The 20,871-nt window shown below is 43.4% G+C and overlaps 1 protein-coding gene across 2 annotated transcripts in view; it reads left to right on the plus strand.

The window, feature by feature from the left end:
• The window catches only part of SV2B (synaptic vesicle glycoprotein 2B), a 39,346-nt gene extending 24,528 nt beyond the window's left edge, over positions 1 to 14,818 (plus strand). The window contains exons 7-12 of one of the 2 annotated variants that reach the window (XM_077828514.1): positions 479 to 567; positions 1,841 to 2,005; positions 8,592 to 8,725; positions 9,934 to 10,134; positions 12,467 to 12,626; positions 14,635 to 14,818. In XM_077828514.1, coding sequence (XP_077684640.1) covers positions 479 to 567; positions 1,841 to 2,005; positions 8,592 to 8,725; positions 9,934 to 10,134; positions 12,467 to 12,626; positions 14,635 to 14,818 — 933 coding nt within the window. The remainder of the gene's footprint in view (positions 1 to 478; positions 568 to 1,840; positions 2,006 to 8,591; positions 8,726 to 9,933; positions 10,135 to 12,466; positions 12,627 to 14,634) is intronic. The other variant, XM_077828515.1, reaches the window with a different exon arrangement.
• The last annotated feature ends 6,053 nt before the right edge of the window (positions 14,819 to 20,871 follow it).

Raw genomic sequence — 20,871 nt, forward strand, 5'->3', positions numbered from 1 at the left:
TTCACACCTGCCATTCTGCTGCCCACCACGACAGCCCACAACTTAATAGCAGCTGTGGGGTTAAACCTAGATTCTTAGGCTCCAGAAGCACAAGCTCCTTCCACTTGAAGTAAAGAAGAATCTCCCTTAGCTGTTAGCAGTCTAGGTTCCATAAGACACAATTTAGTAGCTCCAGATCCATTTAGTGGAGGGCAGTGTTACATGTACACATTAGCCAGCTCATTACAGATATGCTTATACTGAAGGATACTGGAGCAAGGCTTCATGAACATTGTCCCTTCAGGTCCTCATATGTATCTCATGAATCTATCCCTGTGAACACAGTTTGGAACAAACACTGGATCAAAGCAGATCATCCATCTTCCCCAAATGAGCCCTCTTCACTGTTAATATTAAATTCATTATCTGGTCAGAAATGAATCTTTCAAGATCTCTGCTAGGATTTCTCTGTGACTGAAACCTTCCTGTGGATCTGTAGGTCTGGGACAACCTGTTGTATTGCTTGACAGCCCAGTACAGGATGAATACACTGATTCTGGCTGTGGTTTGGTTTTCAATGGCCTTTAGGTAAGTCCCTCCTCTAACTTTCTCAAGAAACAGTAGCCATCTGAGGGCTTAATTGTTGCAGTCAGGGTCCATCTACTATGAAATGTGCTCTCAGCTTTTGTGGGATTAACTGTGCATATAAATAAATTGCTACAAAAATCAAATTTTGTCCCCTTGATCCTATTTTAAAGAGACAGAGCCAGTGAAAAACTAGGCCATGGTCTACTAAGTATCTACGTTTTACTCAGTGATCTAACTGCCCATAACAGAGAGTTTAATATACCTTGAACAAACCAGGCCTTGGGGAAATGTTGGTACTGCATGGTTCAGTAGTCTTATATGGAGTCTTTCACTTCTAGGTCCCTTGTCTGAATCCTGTCTGTATTAGTAGTGTCGAAAAGTAATTCCTACCAGCTGGCTGGCTGTTCATTGGTCTGTGTCAACTAAGAGGGTGGATTTCAGTCCACTTAAGAACAAATAAGTGTCCACACTGGGGACACCACCCCCTGATCTGGTGATAAAGATGAACAAATAGTTTATAACAAAAAATGGTTTGTCCTTTTCTGTTCATAGAACATCTATGAATGGATCATGGCTTTCCTGAATACAACCATGATTCAAAAGTATTAGAAAAATGTTAAATGATTTTCCTAAGCTCGGTGGCATGTACTATGCTGTTTAATTGTGATTAGTCACATACAGCACATGGTATAGTTTCTGATCCTTGTGCAGCTGAATGTAACTTATGGTCGGGTTTCTGGTGTTAATGCTCATGGGAAGTGAATTTACAATTCTCTTTTATGGAGAATTAGGGAATGTGTAGTTAATCTTTGCTTTCCACAAGGAGCCATCCCAATGCAACTTGATTGCACTTGTTCCAGAAGGTGAACGCAAAAGAACCACAGACACGAAAAAGTGAATTTGTTAACAAAATTGGAATTCAATATATATAGAATATTTTTACTGTATTTACCCATCTCTTGTTGGCACCAATGGTGCCTTCTTCATTGGGAACCTCAACTGATAATTCAATAAGGGCTGAGAATTCCCTAGAGACTGAACTACCTGCTTGTCACTCCAAGGCAGGTTTTGCCATTGTCCATGACATTCCTGTGGTGTGGATAAATGGAAGACTTTTCTCTCCAGTCTGTCAGTCTGACACTTTCCCCAAGCACTAAATTTACCTAAAAGCATTGACAGAGAACCAAAAATTAGAGCTGCTTACAAGTCAGATATTGTCCAAAATATGTGTAAACTTTATCCTGAACATGCCCCTTTCCTCTCCTTGCTGCAGTTACTATGGCCTTACTGTCTGGTTCCCTGACATGATCCGATATCTCCAGAATGAGGAGTATGAATCCCGACTGAAAATCTTCGAGCGGGAACATATAGATCACTTCACCTTCAACTTCACAGTGGAAAACCAGATCCATAGGAATGGGGCATTTGTCAATGATAAGTAAGTGAATGTGACCTGATTTCCTTTATATCTGGGGGGTGAGGGCATATGGTTCAATAAAACTTGGCACATATCATTTCTAGAGAAAGAGCTGAAATTTTCAAGCATTTGAATGCTCCCCAGGCTTTACCTCATACTAGTAAGGGGTAGCAGTGGATTGGACATTCTAGATCAGGGATCGGCAACCTTTGGCATGTGACCCGTCAGGGAAAGCTGCTGGCGGGCTGGGCCGGTTTGTTTACCTGCAGCGTCTGCAGGTTCAGCCGATTGCAGCTCCCACTGGCCGCTGTTCACCGTCCCCAGCCAATGGGGGCTGCGGGAAGCGGTGCGGGCCGAGGGATGTGCTGGCTGCTCTTCCTGCAGCCCCCATTGGCCTGGAGCGGTGAACTGCAGCCAGTTGGAACCGCAGTCGGCCGAACCTGCAGACACTGCAGGTAAACAAACCAGCCCGGCCTGCCAGGTGCTTTCCCTGATGGGCCACGGGCCAAAGGTTGCCAATCCCTGTTCTAGATCATTACTAGTCTGGGCATGTTGGTGATCACCAGTTCATGACTCTCTGAAGTTTTAGAATACAGCCAGTTTTTCAAACTAATTAGACAGGCAAATGCTGCAACTGCATGTGCAAATTGGGTAATTACCTGGGTAAGTTGCCAGTTAAGCATGTTTACTGTTTGTACACACAGGTACCTGATTTAAGCATGCAGTTACAATAACTGCATGCAGAAATTAGACATGCATGTCTACTCAAAACTACATACCTTGGCCGTTGTTTGAAATCCTGAAATCTTGGCTATTAAGTTGCCATTCCATAGCAAGGCAGTCTAGCATTTAGTGGTACTGTATAAATAGGGCCCTCAGCATCAGGTGTGTCATACAGTCCCTTTCATGTCATGCTGCCAACTTCCTAGGAAATCTAATTGCTCTTGTGGCTGGGGCCAGACTAAATGAACATTTAGGGTCAGGCAGAGAAGAATGATAGTCCAGTGGTTACGTTCTATCCTGTGACCTGTGAGACCCAAGTTAAATTCCCTGATCTGCCACAGACTTCCCGTATAACCTGGAGTGAGTCACTTAATCTCTCTTAGTCTCAGTTCCCTGTCTGTACAATGGGAGCAATAGCACTAGCAATAGCTCTTGGGATGATGTGAAGATAAATCAATTAAAAGGTTGTGAGGTGCCCTTGAGGGCCATAGAAGTACCTCAGCTAGATTGTGTCAGGTCCTACTTACGCCACCTGTAATTGCCATTCTTATAGTATTCGTGTCTGCAGTGCATGTGGTCTGATCCCTTGGAAACACTCCTGGGGAGAAACGTAGGGTATGGCAAGGGATGAGGAAGAGGTGGGCCCATGATCCTGTCTCAATTCTCTACCATCAGGCTGGCAGCAACAAGGGAGTGTATAAGCACTTCTGGTCTGAAAACACATGCGTGTGGATTTGAAACTCATTTTCTATGAATCCTTATGCCTGTGACCGTGACATCTGTTTTCAGCATATATGTTTTGCCAGTTGAACTTAGTCAGCTGGATATTTGAGAAAGGTAAACCCCAAGCCCCTAGTAAAGCCATGGACACAGCCAATGAAACATTATGTAAATTAATAGTGGAAAGGATATTTGTAGGAACCATCTTTTTGCATTATTCACCCAGCTAGGCATAACCCTCATTCTGTGGGAAACACCACGTGCAAACCTATGGAGCATCAAGGGCAGCTTTCTACAGATCATGTGGTCTTTCTGCTCTGCTCTCTCTACACCCTAACCCATTTATCCACATCACCAGTCCTAAAGAAGTGTGTTTGAGGAATTCCTTTCCCAGAATTCGTCTTCTAACAGGCTCACATGTCCTTGTGATGGGACCTTCTTCGTCTGGGACCAGTGCATGTGGAATCAGAGCAGGCATTGCTTTCCTGGGCCTCTTTGGATCCAGAGGTGGCTTTCTTCTCTTTCCTTAGGACACACTGACATCTAGTGGTCCTGAGCAAGAAAGATTTGTTTTCTTTTTAAATATACTTTCCACTTTTGCTTCCTGAAAGCCAACACTTCTGTGCTCCCTTAAAACCATTATTTACCATGGCCACCATTCCGCACAATCCCAGTCAATATGAGTTTTGCCGTTGCCTTTGTATCTGACTCACAAACTTCTCCCACACCCACCCTTGCCAACTCAAAACAAAATATATTGGCCAGATCCTTAGTTAACGCTTTAAAGTCAACGGAGCTATGCTGATTTACACTAGCTGAGGATCTGACCCTATGTAACTGTCAAGACATGTATTCGTCATCACTGTGATCAGTTTGTATGTGGTATCTCTTTTCCCTACCCTGGGTCTAGTTTTTCTTTTTGGTCTTTCTGGGCTGAAAGCTCTTTGGGGCAGGGACTGTGTCTTCTTCTGCATCTGTGCAGCATGGAGAATGTATTGGGCACTACCGCAATATAAACAATGAAAATCATGGGGGGAGGGGCTGTGACGGGGCAGTGTGCCACACCCCTGTCTTTTCCACAGGCTGCTCTAAGACCTTCTTGTTTGTAAATGCCACTGTTTAGTTAATTTTCGGTGTTTTAATCCCTCCGCCATACATAACAATGTCTCTACACCTTTACACGCTGTATCTCAACTTTCTAACTCCTTCTCCAAAGGGTGGGGAATTAAGGTGACTCTACTTCCGAGGACTTCCTTTGTTGGGCTCTTGTAGCTTTCTGGTTGGTTTGTTTCTCTCTCCCATTTTCTCTTTCTCCCCCAAACCCTCCTTCCTGTGCCCTTTTGTACAGCTTTCCCTGTTAATGCCTAATTGGCTCATTGATTTACTAGCTCCAATCTGGCCTGGTAATCAGGTACACCTCTGTCCAATTAGGCCTTTTTTAGTGGAACCTAATTAGTACAAACAGTGACCAGGGTGCTGACTCAAGTGCTAGCCCTCAGCACTCTGTTACAGGGACCATGTCCACATGTCTAAATGGAAATTCACCCCATCGCCTTCTAGGTGTTACAACATAAATTACTCACATACTTCCAAACAGACTTAGACTCTCTAAAATCTCAGCTGCACATGTGTGTCCTGGGAGGAATACATTATGGACCCAGAGTTACCATCCTACAATCACATTTTGTTTTTTTCCTAGTAGTTGAAAACTACATGGCATTCCCTATCGCTATTGTCTGTTTCCATTTGTCAAACATTGTTTTGGGTTACTTCCATATGTTTCTAATGGAACTTGACATCAGTGTGGCCTTTTTATGGTTGCTTCTTTGTTTATGCCCAATCATCCTGGGTGAGACCACTACTGCAATAGGATGCAAATTCTCCTCTTCCCTCCCCAGAATCCAACCTAACAGGAAGTGTGTTCAGTGGTTAAAGTGCAGGGCATCCAGCCAGGACTCCTCTCTCTGCAACCGAGTAACTACATGACCTTGGATAAATCACTTCATTCCCTTTTGCCTTCCAACTCCTCCAGCTACCCTCTATTTAAATTGGAGATAATGTTGACTGACACTGCTGTGATGCTGTTGTGAAGCTTTGTTAATGGATGTCTGTAACGTGTTTCAGATGAAAAATGCTACAGAAGGACCAGTTGATAGACTCATAGACTTTAAGACCAGAAGGGACCATCATAATCATCTAGTCTGACCTCTTTCACATTGCAAGCCACAGAACCTCACCTACCCACTCCTGTAAAAGACCCCTAACCTCTGGCTGAATTACTGAAGTCCTAAAATCATGATTTAAAGACTTCAAGTTACAGAGAATCCACCATTTACTCTAGTTTAAAGCTGCAAGTGACCCATGCCCAATGCTGCAGAAGAAGATGACCCCCACCCCCTCCCGGCCATGATCTTTGCCAATCTGACCCGGAGGAAAATTCCTTCTTGACCTCAAATATGACAACCAGTTAGACCTGAGCATGTGGACAAGACCCAACAGCCAGACACTTTGGAAAGAATTATCTGTAATAACTCAGAGCCCTCCCCATCTAGTGTTCCATCACCAGCCATTGGAGAGATTTGCCACTAGCAGTCGCAGATCAGCTACCTGCCATTGTAGGCAGTCTCACCATACCAACCCCTCCACAAACTTATCAAGCTCAGTCTTGAAGCCAGTTAGATTTTTTCCCCCCACTACTCCTTTTGGAAGTCTGTTCCAGAACTTCACTCCTCTGATGAAGGAATCAAAATGGTTATCGGTCTGGCCTATGGGAACTTACGACAAAACCCTGGGCAGATCCAAGGCTGTTTGGTAGCACAAAGAATTCCTTTAGACTACAATACAATAGAGTGTCTTTTGGATCTGGCCATAGAAAGTAAACAGACTACACCCCAAATACCCCCCATCCCACAATCTTTTTTGTTTGTAAACTACTATGAGGGCACAGTTTTTTGTATCTGAATTCTCATAATGCAAAATTAGAATATAGGATATGGCCCAAGGATGTGTGTGTGTGTGAGAGAGAGAGAGAAAGGGGGGGGTATTATGGCAATTTCAATGATGTGTGTGGGTGCGGGTGCACATGCGAGTACAGGTATTAAATGTTCTTCCCTTTCAGCCCTCCCTGCATGTTCTTTTGCCTTCCTGGTCCTGCTTTGCATCTGGACAGGCTGATGCTCTTCAGCATTTGTGAAAGGAAATAAGCTTCATTTCCCTTCTGCGGTAACCTGGCAAGTTTCAGCCACAGTTAATATAGTTAGGTATTCCTTGGTAGCACTTGGGAGTAGCTTCAGAACTATTATCTCCCCACTAGGGAGCAGCCACACGCTGGATTGCAGGACTGGGACAGTGTCTTGGTGAAGGGACTGGGAGCTTGATTGTGCAAAGGGCTGATTATTCAGCTGAGGTGCTGAATGTCCTCAGCTCCTCCTGACTTTAGGGAGCATCAAGGATACTTGGCATCTTGTAGGATTGAGCTCTGGGTGGGGATGTGACCAGACATTCATCTCTTCGGGGTGAAAGGAGCCGTCAGCCATGTGATTAAGGGTTAGCCCAGTCCCTGTTTGGTTCTTTCCTAGTGCAGTAACTCACTCAGAAGCTGCTCAGACTGTGTTTCAGCACTACCTGTATCACATCCTGATATGACTTATGTCTCCATTTTCCCGTCAGCCCTTGGCTGTGAGTTAAAACCCCACTGGACGCCACACAACTGCCCTATAACTCCTTGAAAGATGACTGTTCAGAAATCAAACTGCCGGGAGAGGGCTCTTTACAGGCCTTGGAGAGTAAATGCCTCACAGACTATTACTGAGCAAATGCAAATCAGCCTCAGTTTCGCTGTAACCTCTGAGACCTTCCTTATGGAACATAGAGCTTGATTAGTCTTCATGTAATGTTTGAGCATTAATAATGTCTTTTTGAGGCCTCTATTGAGAAGCATGTAGCATTAATTTAGTGGAGTAAAAACATCAAACTAGCAGATGCTCAATTAAACTAAAGTGCTGGATCTTTATTCAAAGCTTTTTATCTGGTGCCTGCCCTGGTCTCATTAGTTTGGATGATAACACTTGCACTTACACATACACACTCTTTTACATCTTCTAAGCACTCCCCACATATTAGCGAATAAATTTTCACAATACCCCTTTGAGATACTGCAGGTAAGTAAGAATAGTGTCACCCATCTAAGAAGTGGGTAGCAGATGTCAGGGCCTTGCAGGTTGGCTTCCCATGACAGGAGAAATCAGCGATGCGGAGCCTGAGTATATTCTTAGTTTAAATTGTTTTATTTAAACTACACACAGTAGTCCTTGAACAGAGGCAGTCGCAAACAACATGCAGGTGAATCCCTTCTTCCAAAAATCTCAGCCCAGGACCAATGCCTCATTCCCAGGAAGCAATTCTGCTTGAAGAATTGACTCTAGTTGAGAAATTAAGGCAAGAAGAAAACCTAATTGCTGTTTGCAACAGCCCCGCAGAAAGAAACTACATCACAACACTAATAACAATGCTGCATTTCTTCCAGAAATGAATAGTGCTCGCACAATAAGGAAAAGAACTTTGGAAACAACGTGTAACAGTGCCATCTGGTGATTCCCTCCATCATATTGTACAGATGGGGAAAATAAGGCACAGAGATGTTATCCAAGGCCACAGAGAGAAACAGTGGCAGATATGGGACTGGAGATTAGGTGTTTGTGCCTCTGAGACCTCATGCTTAGCCCAATAGATCCAATGGCCTCTGATAAAGGATATTTTTATTTACCCTTGGCAAGGGGATGGGAGGAAGAACAGGGACAAGAGGCTCTGCCCAGGGACAGAGAGAGTGCTATGCATTGCTGCTGAGTGATACCTTCTCCAGCTGATCCAGCAGCAGTATTGATAGGAGCTGTATCCAGTCCTCCTTGGCTGAAAGGGTGGATTGGTTTGATGTGAGGACTCTGAGGAGTGAAGCAGGTGCAGGGAATCCTAGATGACATATTTCTACTAAAACAACCCCTTTCTTGCATTCACAGAACACTTTTCCTCAGGAACAATCCCATAAACAACCATTGTCACTCTGTGTGACCACAGCATTTGCACGTTAGGAAGTTATTTGAAGGGTCACTGAGTGCTTTGTGCTTACTCACTGTTACTTGGGGTGGCTTCTTTTCTTGCCCTGCAGATTTACTAAGATGAAATTCAAATATGTGACATTTGAGGACGTGCTGTTTGAGGAATGCTATTTTGAAGATGTGACAGCCATCGAGACCTTCTTCAAAAACTGCACCATTATATCCACTGTCTTCTATAACACTGGTAAAGGGATTCCTGGCTTGGTCTAGTCTGTGGAACAATGAACATGTCTGATTTGTGATGAATGGTTTGTAGTGGTGCTATAGAAGTGCGTGTGTTGGGCTGTGACAGTGATCAGGGAATAAGAAGGGGGAAGTCAAACAAGAGACCAGTTGTGGTGTTAGCTCTGTGACTATGGTGAACTTCTGTAGAACCAGGTGTATATACTACAGTTGCCTTAAAATGTAAGATGAACTAGGATTTTCCCATTTTTCAAGACCCGAGCTTATCATTCCATGCACATATGTGTCTGAGTCACAAAATTTACATTGAGATCAGGATTTTGCCAGAGGTTAAGACTGCTTCCATCTGTAGCTTCCATCTCATCTTTAGTTTCAGGTAGCACTTGATGAGGGCTTAGAGCAGATCAGACAGCTGAATTCCCAGCCTTCCTTGATTGCACTGCTTATGGTGTCATTGACTGTTGAATGACACCATAAGCAGAAACCCAGAAAAAATGAATTCAGACCTTGGCAAGTTAAAGTAATAGGGGAACTGATTAAACAATTTTGGCTGAAGATAGTCATTTCTCAGCCCATATCTAGCTTCTGATTTGGGATCTCAAGCAGCTTAACTAATTTAATTGATTCACTTATTAATTTAAAAAGAGCTTTTCACTTCCCCTTTAACTGAAAACAAACCACTGGATGATGGAAATTGCAGACGATAGCACTAGCTCCTGGGTTATTGCTCATCACTGGTTGAAATGCCAAGCAATTAGGGCCAAATTATGTCTGCTCCAGCATGGGTGCATTAAAAGGGTGCTCCTCTTCCCTCTAGTGCAAAGGGCAGGCATAATGCTGTAGCCAGCACTCCCCAAGCACTGAAGGGTAGGGAGATGATAGACCTGCTGACAGCACTGAAGAACCCAGAGGAAGCTTTATGAGGCAGTTTGGGTGTCTGTGCACAACCCCGTTCCCTGCATATCAGCTAATGTAAAGAGGTGTACAGGCTTATATCTGTTCTACATGTGTTGCATACAGTGGCCTTTCACATATTATGCCTGCTTCTGGCTACTCAGGCATAATGCCTCCAGCTACCTCCACTCAGGCAGGGAACACCTTTCCACTCTGATGCACCTGCATCTAAACTGAGCTCTGAGAATGTACCTTTATTCCCAGCTGCTGTTGCTGCTACTTTGAGGGTCCAGTCTTTGTCTCTTGCCTTCTCAGATCTTTATGAACACAAATTCATTGAGTGCAGGTTTATAAACTGCACCTTCCTGGACCAGAAGGAGGGATGTCACCTGGACTTCGAGCAGGAAAACGACTTCCTAATTTATCTTGTCAGTTTCCTGGGTAGTTTGTCCGTGTTGCCTGGCAACATCATCTCAGCACTGCTCATGGACAAAATAGGAAGGATAAAGATGATTGGTGAGTGAAGATGATGGTCAACTGACATGTCAACAGTTGGGTGCGTGGATGACCCTGGGCATGATAAAGGCATACTGTGAATACACAGGTGTCTGTTTCTGTGCGCACAAATGAAAAATGGTCCGGCTAAGTGGGCAATGAGTCACTCCAATACCAAATAAAGCAGAGGAGTCAATGGTTCAGTGAGTAGGGCACTAGATGAGCACTTAGGGCACCTGGGTCCTATTTCATAGATTCCAAGGCCAGAAGGGACCATTGTGATCATCTAGTCGGACCTCCTGTGTTACACAGGCCATAGAAATGTATCGCTCTGCAACTGACCCACTGTAATAACTTGCACAAGTCACTCCCCCTCTCTGTGCATCTCCACTCCCACCCTTTTTGTATTCTGTTTATTTAGACTGGCAGCTCTTCATGGCAAGGGTTGTCTCTCACTCTGGGTTTGCCCAGTACCTAGCATATGGGGCCCTGGTCTTAGTTGGGATCTCTAGGCACGGTTGTGTTGATAGTGATGCTAATGCTGATGCAGATGCCTGTATCATCCTTTGTGTTAGAGGCGAGACAACGCTTATTTGTAATTGATATAGAAAGAGATTCTTTACTATAGCTTTTGGACACAGAGAGGACCCTATAATTCTCTCTCAGGACCTCAAGCTCCCAAACTGAATAAACTCAGACTGTACCTAAATCCTGGACTGGATCAAGCATCCATGGACTGGATTACTGATTATGCTACATACTGATAAAGGTGTCACCTTCTTGTCTTGTGGGACTAAATCCTCATTTTATGTGACTGTGATGCATACACAGGGATTTTCTGATGTTGTTTCACAAAGTGGCCAGGTAATGTCATCTAGTGCCTATATAGCTTAATCACATCGTGGGATGGCAGCACCAAGCTGTATCAACATCAAAGTAAATTGAGAGCTCTTGTAATGGACATGGGACACACCCAACCAAACCAAAAGTGTCCTGTGAAAAAATTGGGATAGCTGACAAATGTTAGAGCTAAATAAAAATCAGAATTTCCTTACTGCAGGAAATTCTGATTGTTCAGCATTTCTTTTCATCCCAAATTGGGAGAAAAGGTTGAACTGCTGAAACTTTTCACAGAATGAAAAGTTCTGAAAAAAATTTGAATTTGAAAAAAAACCTCACATTTTGTTTTGGCATTTTTTATCAAAACAAAACATTTTAATATGCCCAAGCTGAAATATTTCATTTTGGTTTGTTGAACTGATCCAAAATACTTCATTTCCAATCAGTTCAACATGAAACTGCGTTTCCCTGTAGTGGTACATTGCTTCATGGGAGCTTTAGTTCAGGTTGCCTGAAGCCCCTATTATCCCCCATGGGCTATGCTCCCTGACCTACATCTCTTATGATATACCCGAAGTTATGTGACTCTCATGATGCACCATGTCACTTAGTCAGAGGAATGACTGTGTTGCATTGTGGGAGATGTAGTCTGGCCAGGCTCAGCCCATAGGAAAGAAAGGGGACCCAAACTACAATTCCCATGAGGCAATGTGCCACAACAAGGTAATTTAGTTTTATGTTGAACTGACCTAAAATGAAACATTTAGTGTCAGTTCAACAATCCAAAATATTTTGATTCAGTCAAACTGACCCAAAACAAAATACTTGGTTTTGGTTTTCCTGACAGGAAATAGAAACACTGGAAAATCATCCTAAGGGAAAATTCCCAGCTAGCTCTTGCAGATATTAACAGTGTAGCCACTATATCATTGAGGCTAATGAACGATGAATGTTCTCACTTTCTCCCTTGGGCTTGTGCATAAAATTAGAGCCCCTATGTAAATGTGCCAGGCAGTTAAATAACATCTTTATAATTAAGGGAGACCCCAAGTGCTTTATACCATTGACTGCAAATTAATCCTGAGATTACTGATGAGCCAGGTGATTTGAATGCCATATAAACTGCCCTAACTCCTCACCCAAAACTCAAACCATTTTTCAGCTTCAGCAACCTTCAGACAACTCTTCCCATTCATCAGTGTTCACGTTGACTTGCCTCTGCTCATCCTGGGTCCAGCTGGAACTCTGCAATACCACACGAAAGAACCCATGTGTGTGATATCTGCAGGGTGAGACTATTGGTGACATCAGCCTAGTACCAGATTTCCAGCCTGTTTCCTGGCCCCAAAGAGCTAGACAGCATCATTTGGGTGCTGAGCTGAGTCTTGTGGAGATCACTCATCTCTAGGGAGAAAATCCATCATCTGAAGACACTTCTTATTAATGGTGGATTTGGCTGCCCAGAGATGCCAAGAGAATGATGCCAAGCTTTCTCTCCTTACTTCCCCGGCAGGTGGCTCGATGCTGATTTCTGCAGTGTGCTGCTTCTTTCTGTTCTTTGGCAATAGTGAGTCTGCAATGATTGGCTTGCAGTGTCTGTTCTGTGGGACCAGCATTGCTGCCTGGAATGCCCTGGATGTGATCACCGTGGAGCTCTATCCCACCAGTAAAAGGTAACTATGCTCAGAATATTCTTCTCTTTGATTTCTATTCTCTGACTTCAGGCACAGCCACTCTCACATCTTAAGAACCCGTTATTGAGTTAAAATGTATGCGATGGAAGGGTTTGTTGTTTTTTAAAATCTCAGAGGACCTACTACTTCTGTGGCTACCTTTGATCAGCACAGGTATTCAGAAGTAGAAGTGGGCAAATAACTGATTTGTTGGTTTGGTGGCCGTTCTGGAAAAAAAAAAAAGAATCAGAAAACCCCTAAACAGTTTGGGTCTAAATGAATCTAAAGATTTTCAGCACTGTGAGTGAATCAAAGAAAAGCCCATTTGGGGTCTGTTCCAGGGTAGGTGGGTAGGATTTGAAAGTGGGTCTTCTACATCTCTGGTAAGTGCCCTACCCACTGGGTTCAAGGTGATGTGGAGATGCAGATCAGGGGAGTGGTAATAGCAACCCTACCTCCTCTTCCTCTGGCTGTTTTGTGAATGGCCAAAATGATCTGTGTCAAATTCACAAATCTTTTCCAGTTGACCAAAACTGCATTTTCTATCTAATAAACTGCTTTCCAAAAAACTGTGCCCAGCTCTATTCACTAGCCTTATTGTACATGTAATATAACTTGCGTACATGTATTTGCACAGGCAAGTGTAAATTACGCACAGACAGAACTTGTATATGAAGACTCTGTCAATTGCATGCATGTGATTAGAGGACAGGTTGAAGCCCCTTTGGAAATGTGTCCTCCAGTTTCTTGTCACAGTGTACCACTCCTGATTATTTTAGCTTCCAGCTCTTGCAGACAACCCATAAAGATGTGGATTTGGGAGATGAGGCACCGTATTCAGGTTTCAGGAGTGAGTTTTTGAGAGAAGAGCCTGTCTACATCAGGATAGTGACAAGTCTCTTCTGCCCTTTTCAGTCTATTGATGACGGCTGTGAGGGAAGTACTGGGACTGCACTGTGACAGCAGTGGGCTCAGCTGCTGGGTGAATCAGGGTGTGTGGGAGCACTCTGACTCTCCAGAAGTTACTCACTCTAACCAGCACTTGGAGTGGCTTTGATAAGCTCTAGAGTAAGCTGTGCTCATCACTTTATGTCCACAACCAAACATTTATCCATGACGTGAACTTGCTGGTTTATTTGTAATGAAAGAGGTGCCAGGGCTCAAGTAACTTTTTTACTTTCATAAGTATTGCAGCAAGCCCAGAGGTGCCGGGGCTCTGAACTGCCAAGCCCAGAGGTGCTGGGGCTCTGAACTGCCAAGCCCAGAGGTGCCGAGGCTCTGAACTGCCAAGCCCAGAGGTGCCGGGGCTCTGAACTGCCAGGCCCAGAGGTGCCGGGGCTCTGAACTGCCAATCCCAGAGGTGCCGGGGCTCTGAACTGCCAATCCCAGAGGTGCCGGGGCTCTGAACTGCCAAGCCTAGTGGTGCTGGGGCTCAGCTGAGGCACAAATTAAGCATTGCGTGAACTCCAAGAGATGGTGGTGTGGAAATAAATAAAGGCTCCCAAATATACCCTGCCTTTCCCCCCAAAAAAAGTTCAGGGGCATTCATTCAGTCTGGCTCCAGTTACTTGCTGGGAGCATAGACTCTGCATATCAGATCAGACTGTTGGTCTACTCAGCCTGCCATCCTCATGCCAGCAGTGGTCAGTATCTGATTTTTCAAAGGAAATTGGACGCTCCATGACATGCACCTGAGCAAATGTTCAAGTCTGCACTTGTGGGGATGGGGAAATTCTTTGTTGACAATTGCTGGCGAACAGCATGTGCTCTGATGCATGAGGTTCCATTAACTTCCATCGCTCAAACCAGTCTTCATTAAGAGCGTAACCATTACCACACTGGATGACAGCAGTACCTGCTGCATCATCCTATAATTAGAATAGGAGCTGCTAGTATTAGAGGAGTCGTGCAATGACACAACTCTCCTTTACCAATGGTAGAACCAACCAAATAACCCGCAGTCCTGTCTGACTCCTAATCACCACTTTCTGCTCTTCCTCTCCTGCAGATCAACAGCCTTTGGCATCCTCAACGGTCTCTGCAAGGTTGGTGCCATCCTGGGGAACTCTATCTTTGCCTCCTTTGTCGGGATAACCAAAGTGGTTCCCATCCTTCTGGCCTCCTCTGCGCTGGTTGCAGGAGGGCTGCTAGCCCTGAGGCTACCAGAGACTCGAGAACAGGTCCTGATGTGAGCAATTGGGCAGCAGGGAAATGAAGAAGAGCTACAAAAAAGAGCCATGTCTAGAAAAATCAAAATGTCCATTTATCCTTTTCTGCGGATACCTCAGATATAGGGAGGGGGGAAAAACAACCCCTAATTTAAGACCATTTCCCATCCATGATTGGCTCTTTGCAACCAGGGTACATACACACTGCAGCACTTTGCTCATTTGCTTTAGATCCAACCCACACTGGGGAGAGACTGAGGATCTGTCCTTCCCATGCATGCATGGGCATAACTGACACAAATATTAACAGCAGCATTGTGTGTGCAGGAATCAAGGGGGAGAACAGATTCAAACCTTTATATGCCCTGGATGAGTTGCAAGAAAACATCTGCATTTACAAGTTGTCTTGACTTGCAAAAGAACTGGAAGATAGTTAACAAACCAACTCTGCTGAGGTTAGGTCTAGCTTTGGGGGTCAAGATTTCCAAAAATGACTAGTAATATGGAATATCTTGATTTTGGGGGGCCCAATTTGAGACACCTTTCAGGGGCCTGATTTTTAGAGGGTAAGTGCTCAGTGCTTTCTGAAAATCAGACCCCTTTATATTATCTCTAGTTGGGCACCCAGCATCACTAGTCATGTTCTTGAGCCTGGATTTTTTAAAAATAAAAATATATCATATTTCAATTTCTAATTTTAAATCTCTATATTGTTCTCACCAAGAAGAATCTAAAACTAAAACAAAACTAAAAACCAGTCCCACTAACCCAAGACATCCAGAGCAATCCCTAGGAAGAGATGTTATTCTTGTCTAGTCAACAGTTCTTTAATGGTGTTGATTTTAGGATATTTGTATAATAGGATTTTTTTTCTGCCTAGTTCTGTTTAAGAGAAATTGGCATGATGTTGGGGATTCTGCAAACCAAATGTGTATATATTATGCGGTGTAAATAGGGGACAATTTTTGTTTAAAGTCTAGAGGATGGTAACTACTAGAATTTACCAGCATTTTAGCCATATTAGTTAAGGAAAATGATGTGTGAGTTTCCTATAGATTTGGGTCTTATTGAAGCACTGTAAGCACAATTATTTATAGCTTTTTAACCTGATGTCTAGAGAATGCACTTAGCAAACTTTCATTGTACAGTACATTTAATTGTCTGTTAAGTGGGATAATGAAGTTTTAAATTCTGTAAAGATCATTCTTGGAATTCCTATGATTCCTCATGATATGACTTTGGCTTTGCCACACAACTAGACACAAAGTGATACAGTAGAACCTCAGAGTTATGAACACCAGAGTTACAAACTGACTGGTCAACCATACACCTCATTTGGAACCGGAAGTACGCCCTCAGGAAGCAGAGATAAAAAAATGCCACTACAGTACAGTACTGTTCTGTTGTTAAATGTAAACTACTAAAAAAAAAAAGGGAAAGTTTAAAAAAAAGATTTGACATGGTAAGGGCACGTTTCATTTAAATTAAGGTGGTTAAAAGCAGCATTTTTCTTCTGCATAGTAAAGTTTCAAAGCTGTATTAAGTCAACGTTCAGTTGTAAACGTTTGAAAGGACAACATAACGTGTTCAATGCCCGTTCCCCAGATGTTCGTAACTCTGAGGTTCTACTGTACACGTTCAGTTGCATTTTTGGATATATATATATTTTGGAAGCAAGAATGAAAGGCAAAAAAATAAATCTTCCGCTGCTCATAACAATATAGATAATGCTAATCAGACCATTAGCAGGCACAGAGGCGGGCTGGCATCTAATGGGACCAGATGAGTCATGGGAAATTTGTGTCACTTATGACAGTTTGTGACATAAAAAGCTGTTTGGTACTATTGCCACCGTCAAGTTTGATGGAGAAGTGGCACAGTGCAAAGGAAAATCAAGGTTCCCATTTGTGCTTTTAAAAATCACTGGTTCACATTTGAATCCAAGCTGAAAATTGACAAAATCCACAAGGATTTCCCCTTTACCAACAAGGCAGCAGTGAAATGAGTTATAATGCCACAGTTACCATAAAATAATGCATCTTACTATACAGAAACTACTAGGGATGATCACTAATTTGGCTAACAGATCACTAGAAACTCACATGCTGATTGGATGTTGGAGTTATGGGGATCACTTGCTCTTTGTTTTGCCTTTTTCCCCATCCACCCACTGAGTTGAACTGCCTTGTCCACATCCTCCCTCTCCTCTTTCATGACCTCCAAAAGCCATATTGATCTCCCCACTGGGTCCCCTGCCTTTAAGAATAGGAAAATGGCCACTCTGAATCCCCTGTACCTGGGGTTAAAGACTTTAAAGTCTAACTCCTCTGCTGCACAGAGGCAGTTATATATAAGCAGTAACTCACATTAATATTGTCCCCTGATAGCTGCGGGATTCATTCATGGCACCACTGTAAGGAGTATATTTTCTACAGTAGAAGTATACAGATATATGTAAATCATGGGAAGCAAATGTTTCTGTGACTTCTTGGCCCTGACACTAAATCTCCATTGGGTTTCACTGTTCTGTGGTCAGCTCAAGCAAGGAAATTGCAGTATATAATTGTGAAACTCCCAGGTTACAACTGGCTGTGGATTTTTCAGATTTAGGTTGAGGTTTATGAAAGTGATAAAATCATGAGCTGCTGTAATAATTCTAGGCTTCTTATGCCTCGTGTCTTCAGCTTACAGATAGCTTTGAACCCTTCTCTACTAGTCTTCGAAAGGGCTAGATCCAGCTTTCTTCATGCACAGCACCCGTTCCCTCGGAAAGACTGAAGCTAATGCTGCTATGTCCTTTTAAATATGGCAGCAGTACACGGGCACCTCCTTAACCCCTTCTCTGCTACTGAGGATTGTGTCCGAGAAAGCAGCGTTCCCTAAAAAACATCCCATCCTTGCCCACTGCTGGAGGTAGACATGTACTTCAGCACTGAAGAGATCACAGACTTCCTTGTGATTAAACCACTATAGGGCGACTCACTCCATTTGTCTCGGTGTACTTAGGGAGAATGTTTCATGTTCTGGGTGATTGTGTTGCATCACTCTGTGATGTCGAGTTCATCTCTATTTATTTTACTAGGCATTGTTAGTCAGGTAAGTATGTAGTGCCGGGACATTCAAAAGTACTAACCTGACCCAATTGTGTTCTGCACTGACTTTGTACAATGACTGTAGCCACAGTGTTTATATTGAAAAACCCATCAATTCCCTCCTGAGGAGGTGGAAACTGAGAGCTTCAGTTATTGGAAATGGGGAAGTAGGAGATGGTCACTGAAACTTTAGAAGCCTTTCTTCTTCCGGGGATTAATCTTCCCCAGAGTCTGCATGATGGAAGTTTGGATTCCATAGGTTTGTGGGGACAAAATACTAAGCAGTAGACAGTGGGTATCAGGCTTACACTAGCCAGGGACATCAGCTAGATGATATAAAATGCCTGTTGCCTCTCTAATGACTATGAATCAATCACTCAGAGGTGCACAGGATGCTGCCCTTGTATCTTGATGGATGGTACAGTTCTTGTCTGTGAACTTCGGATGAGGAGTTCACCAGCCCAATTCTAACGTGAAAGCTTAGACACACACTGCATCTGATCACTAATATCACAATAGTCTGAGAAGGGATGATACAATGCTAGGGATATAACAAAGACTGTAGCATGGGGAAATAAAGCCTTGTTTGTTCTTATTACAGAGATCTGTCAAATCCCTAAATACACCCTCAGCACATCCTGTTTTTTGTTCACCTGCAGCCCAATTATCTCCCTGTAAAGCTGCACCCAACCATCCAGTGATTTTATCCTCACCTTACTGCCTTGTAGTTTTTAATTAGACTTGGGGCCAAACCAAAATGCTGGATCTGCGCGTATGCTGAACTTTGGGAATGTTTGGAAACAGATCTGAATTTTGAGCTGCTGCCAACTCCTTTTCAGAATCAAAACCGTGGATCCCAACAGCCCTGTATGTTGGGAAAGTTCTGATTTGGATCTAAATTGTGTGGACTGGGCCCATCTCTACTGTTAAATCTTTTCCATATGGAATTTCTCAGACAAGACCAATATTTTACCTGCCTATTTCTGGTATTTGCTACAGTTAAAGGTCATCTCTAGTCTTAGAATGTCCTGGATACACTGGACCATCCACAGCGGGGACTGGTTCCTGGCTATAGGAAGCCCTCTTAGTGAGCTTCCTTTTCACTGAGTATTCGCTCCCCAAAGCAGTTAGAAGATTTCATAGACTTTAAGGCCAAAAGGGACCAGTATGAACATCTAGCCTTACCACAGGCAATAGGAATACATAATGAAGAGGGGTTCTGCCTCAAACTCCATGGATCTCCAAGGATCAGCCAAAGGCCCATCTGGCTCTCTCCATTCACACAGTCCAGGGCATAATGGGTGAGACACATGCCCTACCACCTGGCCAGGGGAAGCGAAGCATGTAGAGAATGCCTTCTATGGATGACTCTAAGGGGTACAATCTGGCCCTCTGTGCTGACTTTTCCTAACTGTAGAGTGGAGTTGATGAGACTCACTGGCAACACAGGGGCATCCTGAGTCTTGATCTATTAGTGTTTGTAAGCATGCTGAGATCCTCAGGTGGGAGGTACCAGAGAAGTGCAAAGGATTACTATTAGTGCTGTTCTTCATCTTATTAGAATAAAGATGCCATGGCACTTACTGGAGGATGCTAGTCTGAGCATCCTGGCCCCATTCTAATATGGAGAATTACATACTGCCTTCCTAAGTTCCCTGTTGCTTTAATTGAATAGAATACTCTCCATCCCTTTCTTTACCTTAGCTGTGCAGAGCTTCCTCTTGCTTAGAACTGCCTCATTCAACCCCAGTGGTGGCCACAGTTTGGCAGAGGGCGAGGTGACCTCTCTCTGTGTATACTGTCAGCTGTAATTCAGGACCGCTCTCTGAGACTTTAAAGAGGCAATATATGAACCTGTCATAATATTATTACTGAAACATGAGCCACAGATCCAAAATCTGGAGCTAGATCCAAACTTCTTCTAAGTTGGTAGTGATCAGATCTGGGGATCCATTACAGAGATAGGATGGAGCCAGATCTGATCATGGGATTCTATTTGGGGACAAGTGCTCAGATTTTTAGTAATGGAATTTACTTTCCAGAAGACACACACACGGGGTGTTCAGGCCAATGTGTAACAGAACCCCATGCTCCATGTGTACTGGCAAATCTCTCTCTTACATGCTCACCCCTGTATCAGCAAAGGCTGCTTTTAGGGGGGAAACAAACCAGGAAGTGTGAGACAAACGAAACCAAACCAAACCCCCATAACTTCTTTGCTGTATGTTATTCTAGAGCTCTCTAAACTTGTATGCATTGTATGTTTCACTGTAAATAAATATCCAGTGTGGTACATTTAATGGAATGTTTCGTGTAGATGTTCTCTCAGCTGACTCTGTATGTGTGAAATGGCCAATTCCATTTCCTTGGTTTCTTTTCTTTATTTTTTAAAAAATGTTGGTTTGATCCATGTCTGACTGTCACTGGAAAATGGAGTCATAGCAATGGACTTTGTTTTTGTTCTGTCACATTAAAATCTTGAAGAAATAAAACAAATTCTTGCCGTGTCCATGCTTCAATGTATAGCTCACCTTCTTCTACTAGGGCTGTAGCTGCTGACTGTTCACCTCAAAAATAAGGGTCTTCATTGGATGTAGGCTACCTGTATCCTCCCTGCCAATCTCAACTTGATTAAGTCTCATTCCTACCACTGTTTTGTCAGGTCTGATATTTTCTAATGTACTGTACAGAAAACCTCGTGTCTTGAAAGCAACCAATGGAGAGGGCACCCAAGAAAAACAATGACCTCCAGACACAGCAAAATTGTGTCTTATTGTAAGAAAAGACTTCATAAATAAACATTTCTCTTTATAAGCTAGTACCACTGTCACCGTGACTCAGTGGGTCACAACTGAGAATACCAAATTCAGGACAAACTGCCGAGAAACACAGCAGGACACACACCAAAAGTGGTGGTTATTCTCCCATAAGATATACCAAACCAGCAACAAAAGCAAACTTCTGTCTCACCGCACTGGCTAACAA

Source organism: Eretmochelys imbricata, chromosome 10 (genome assembly GCF_965152235.1).
Source record: "Eretmochelys imbricata isolate rEreImb1 chromosome 10, rEreImb1.hap1, whole genome shotgun sequence".
NCBI classification, from domain to species: domain Eukaryota; kingdom Metazoa; phylum Chordata; order Testudines; family Cheloniidae; genus Eretmochelys; species Eretmochelys imbricata.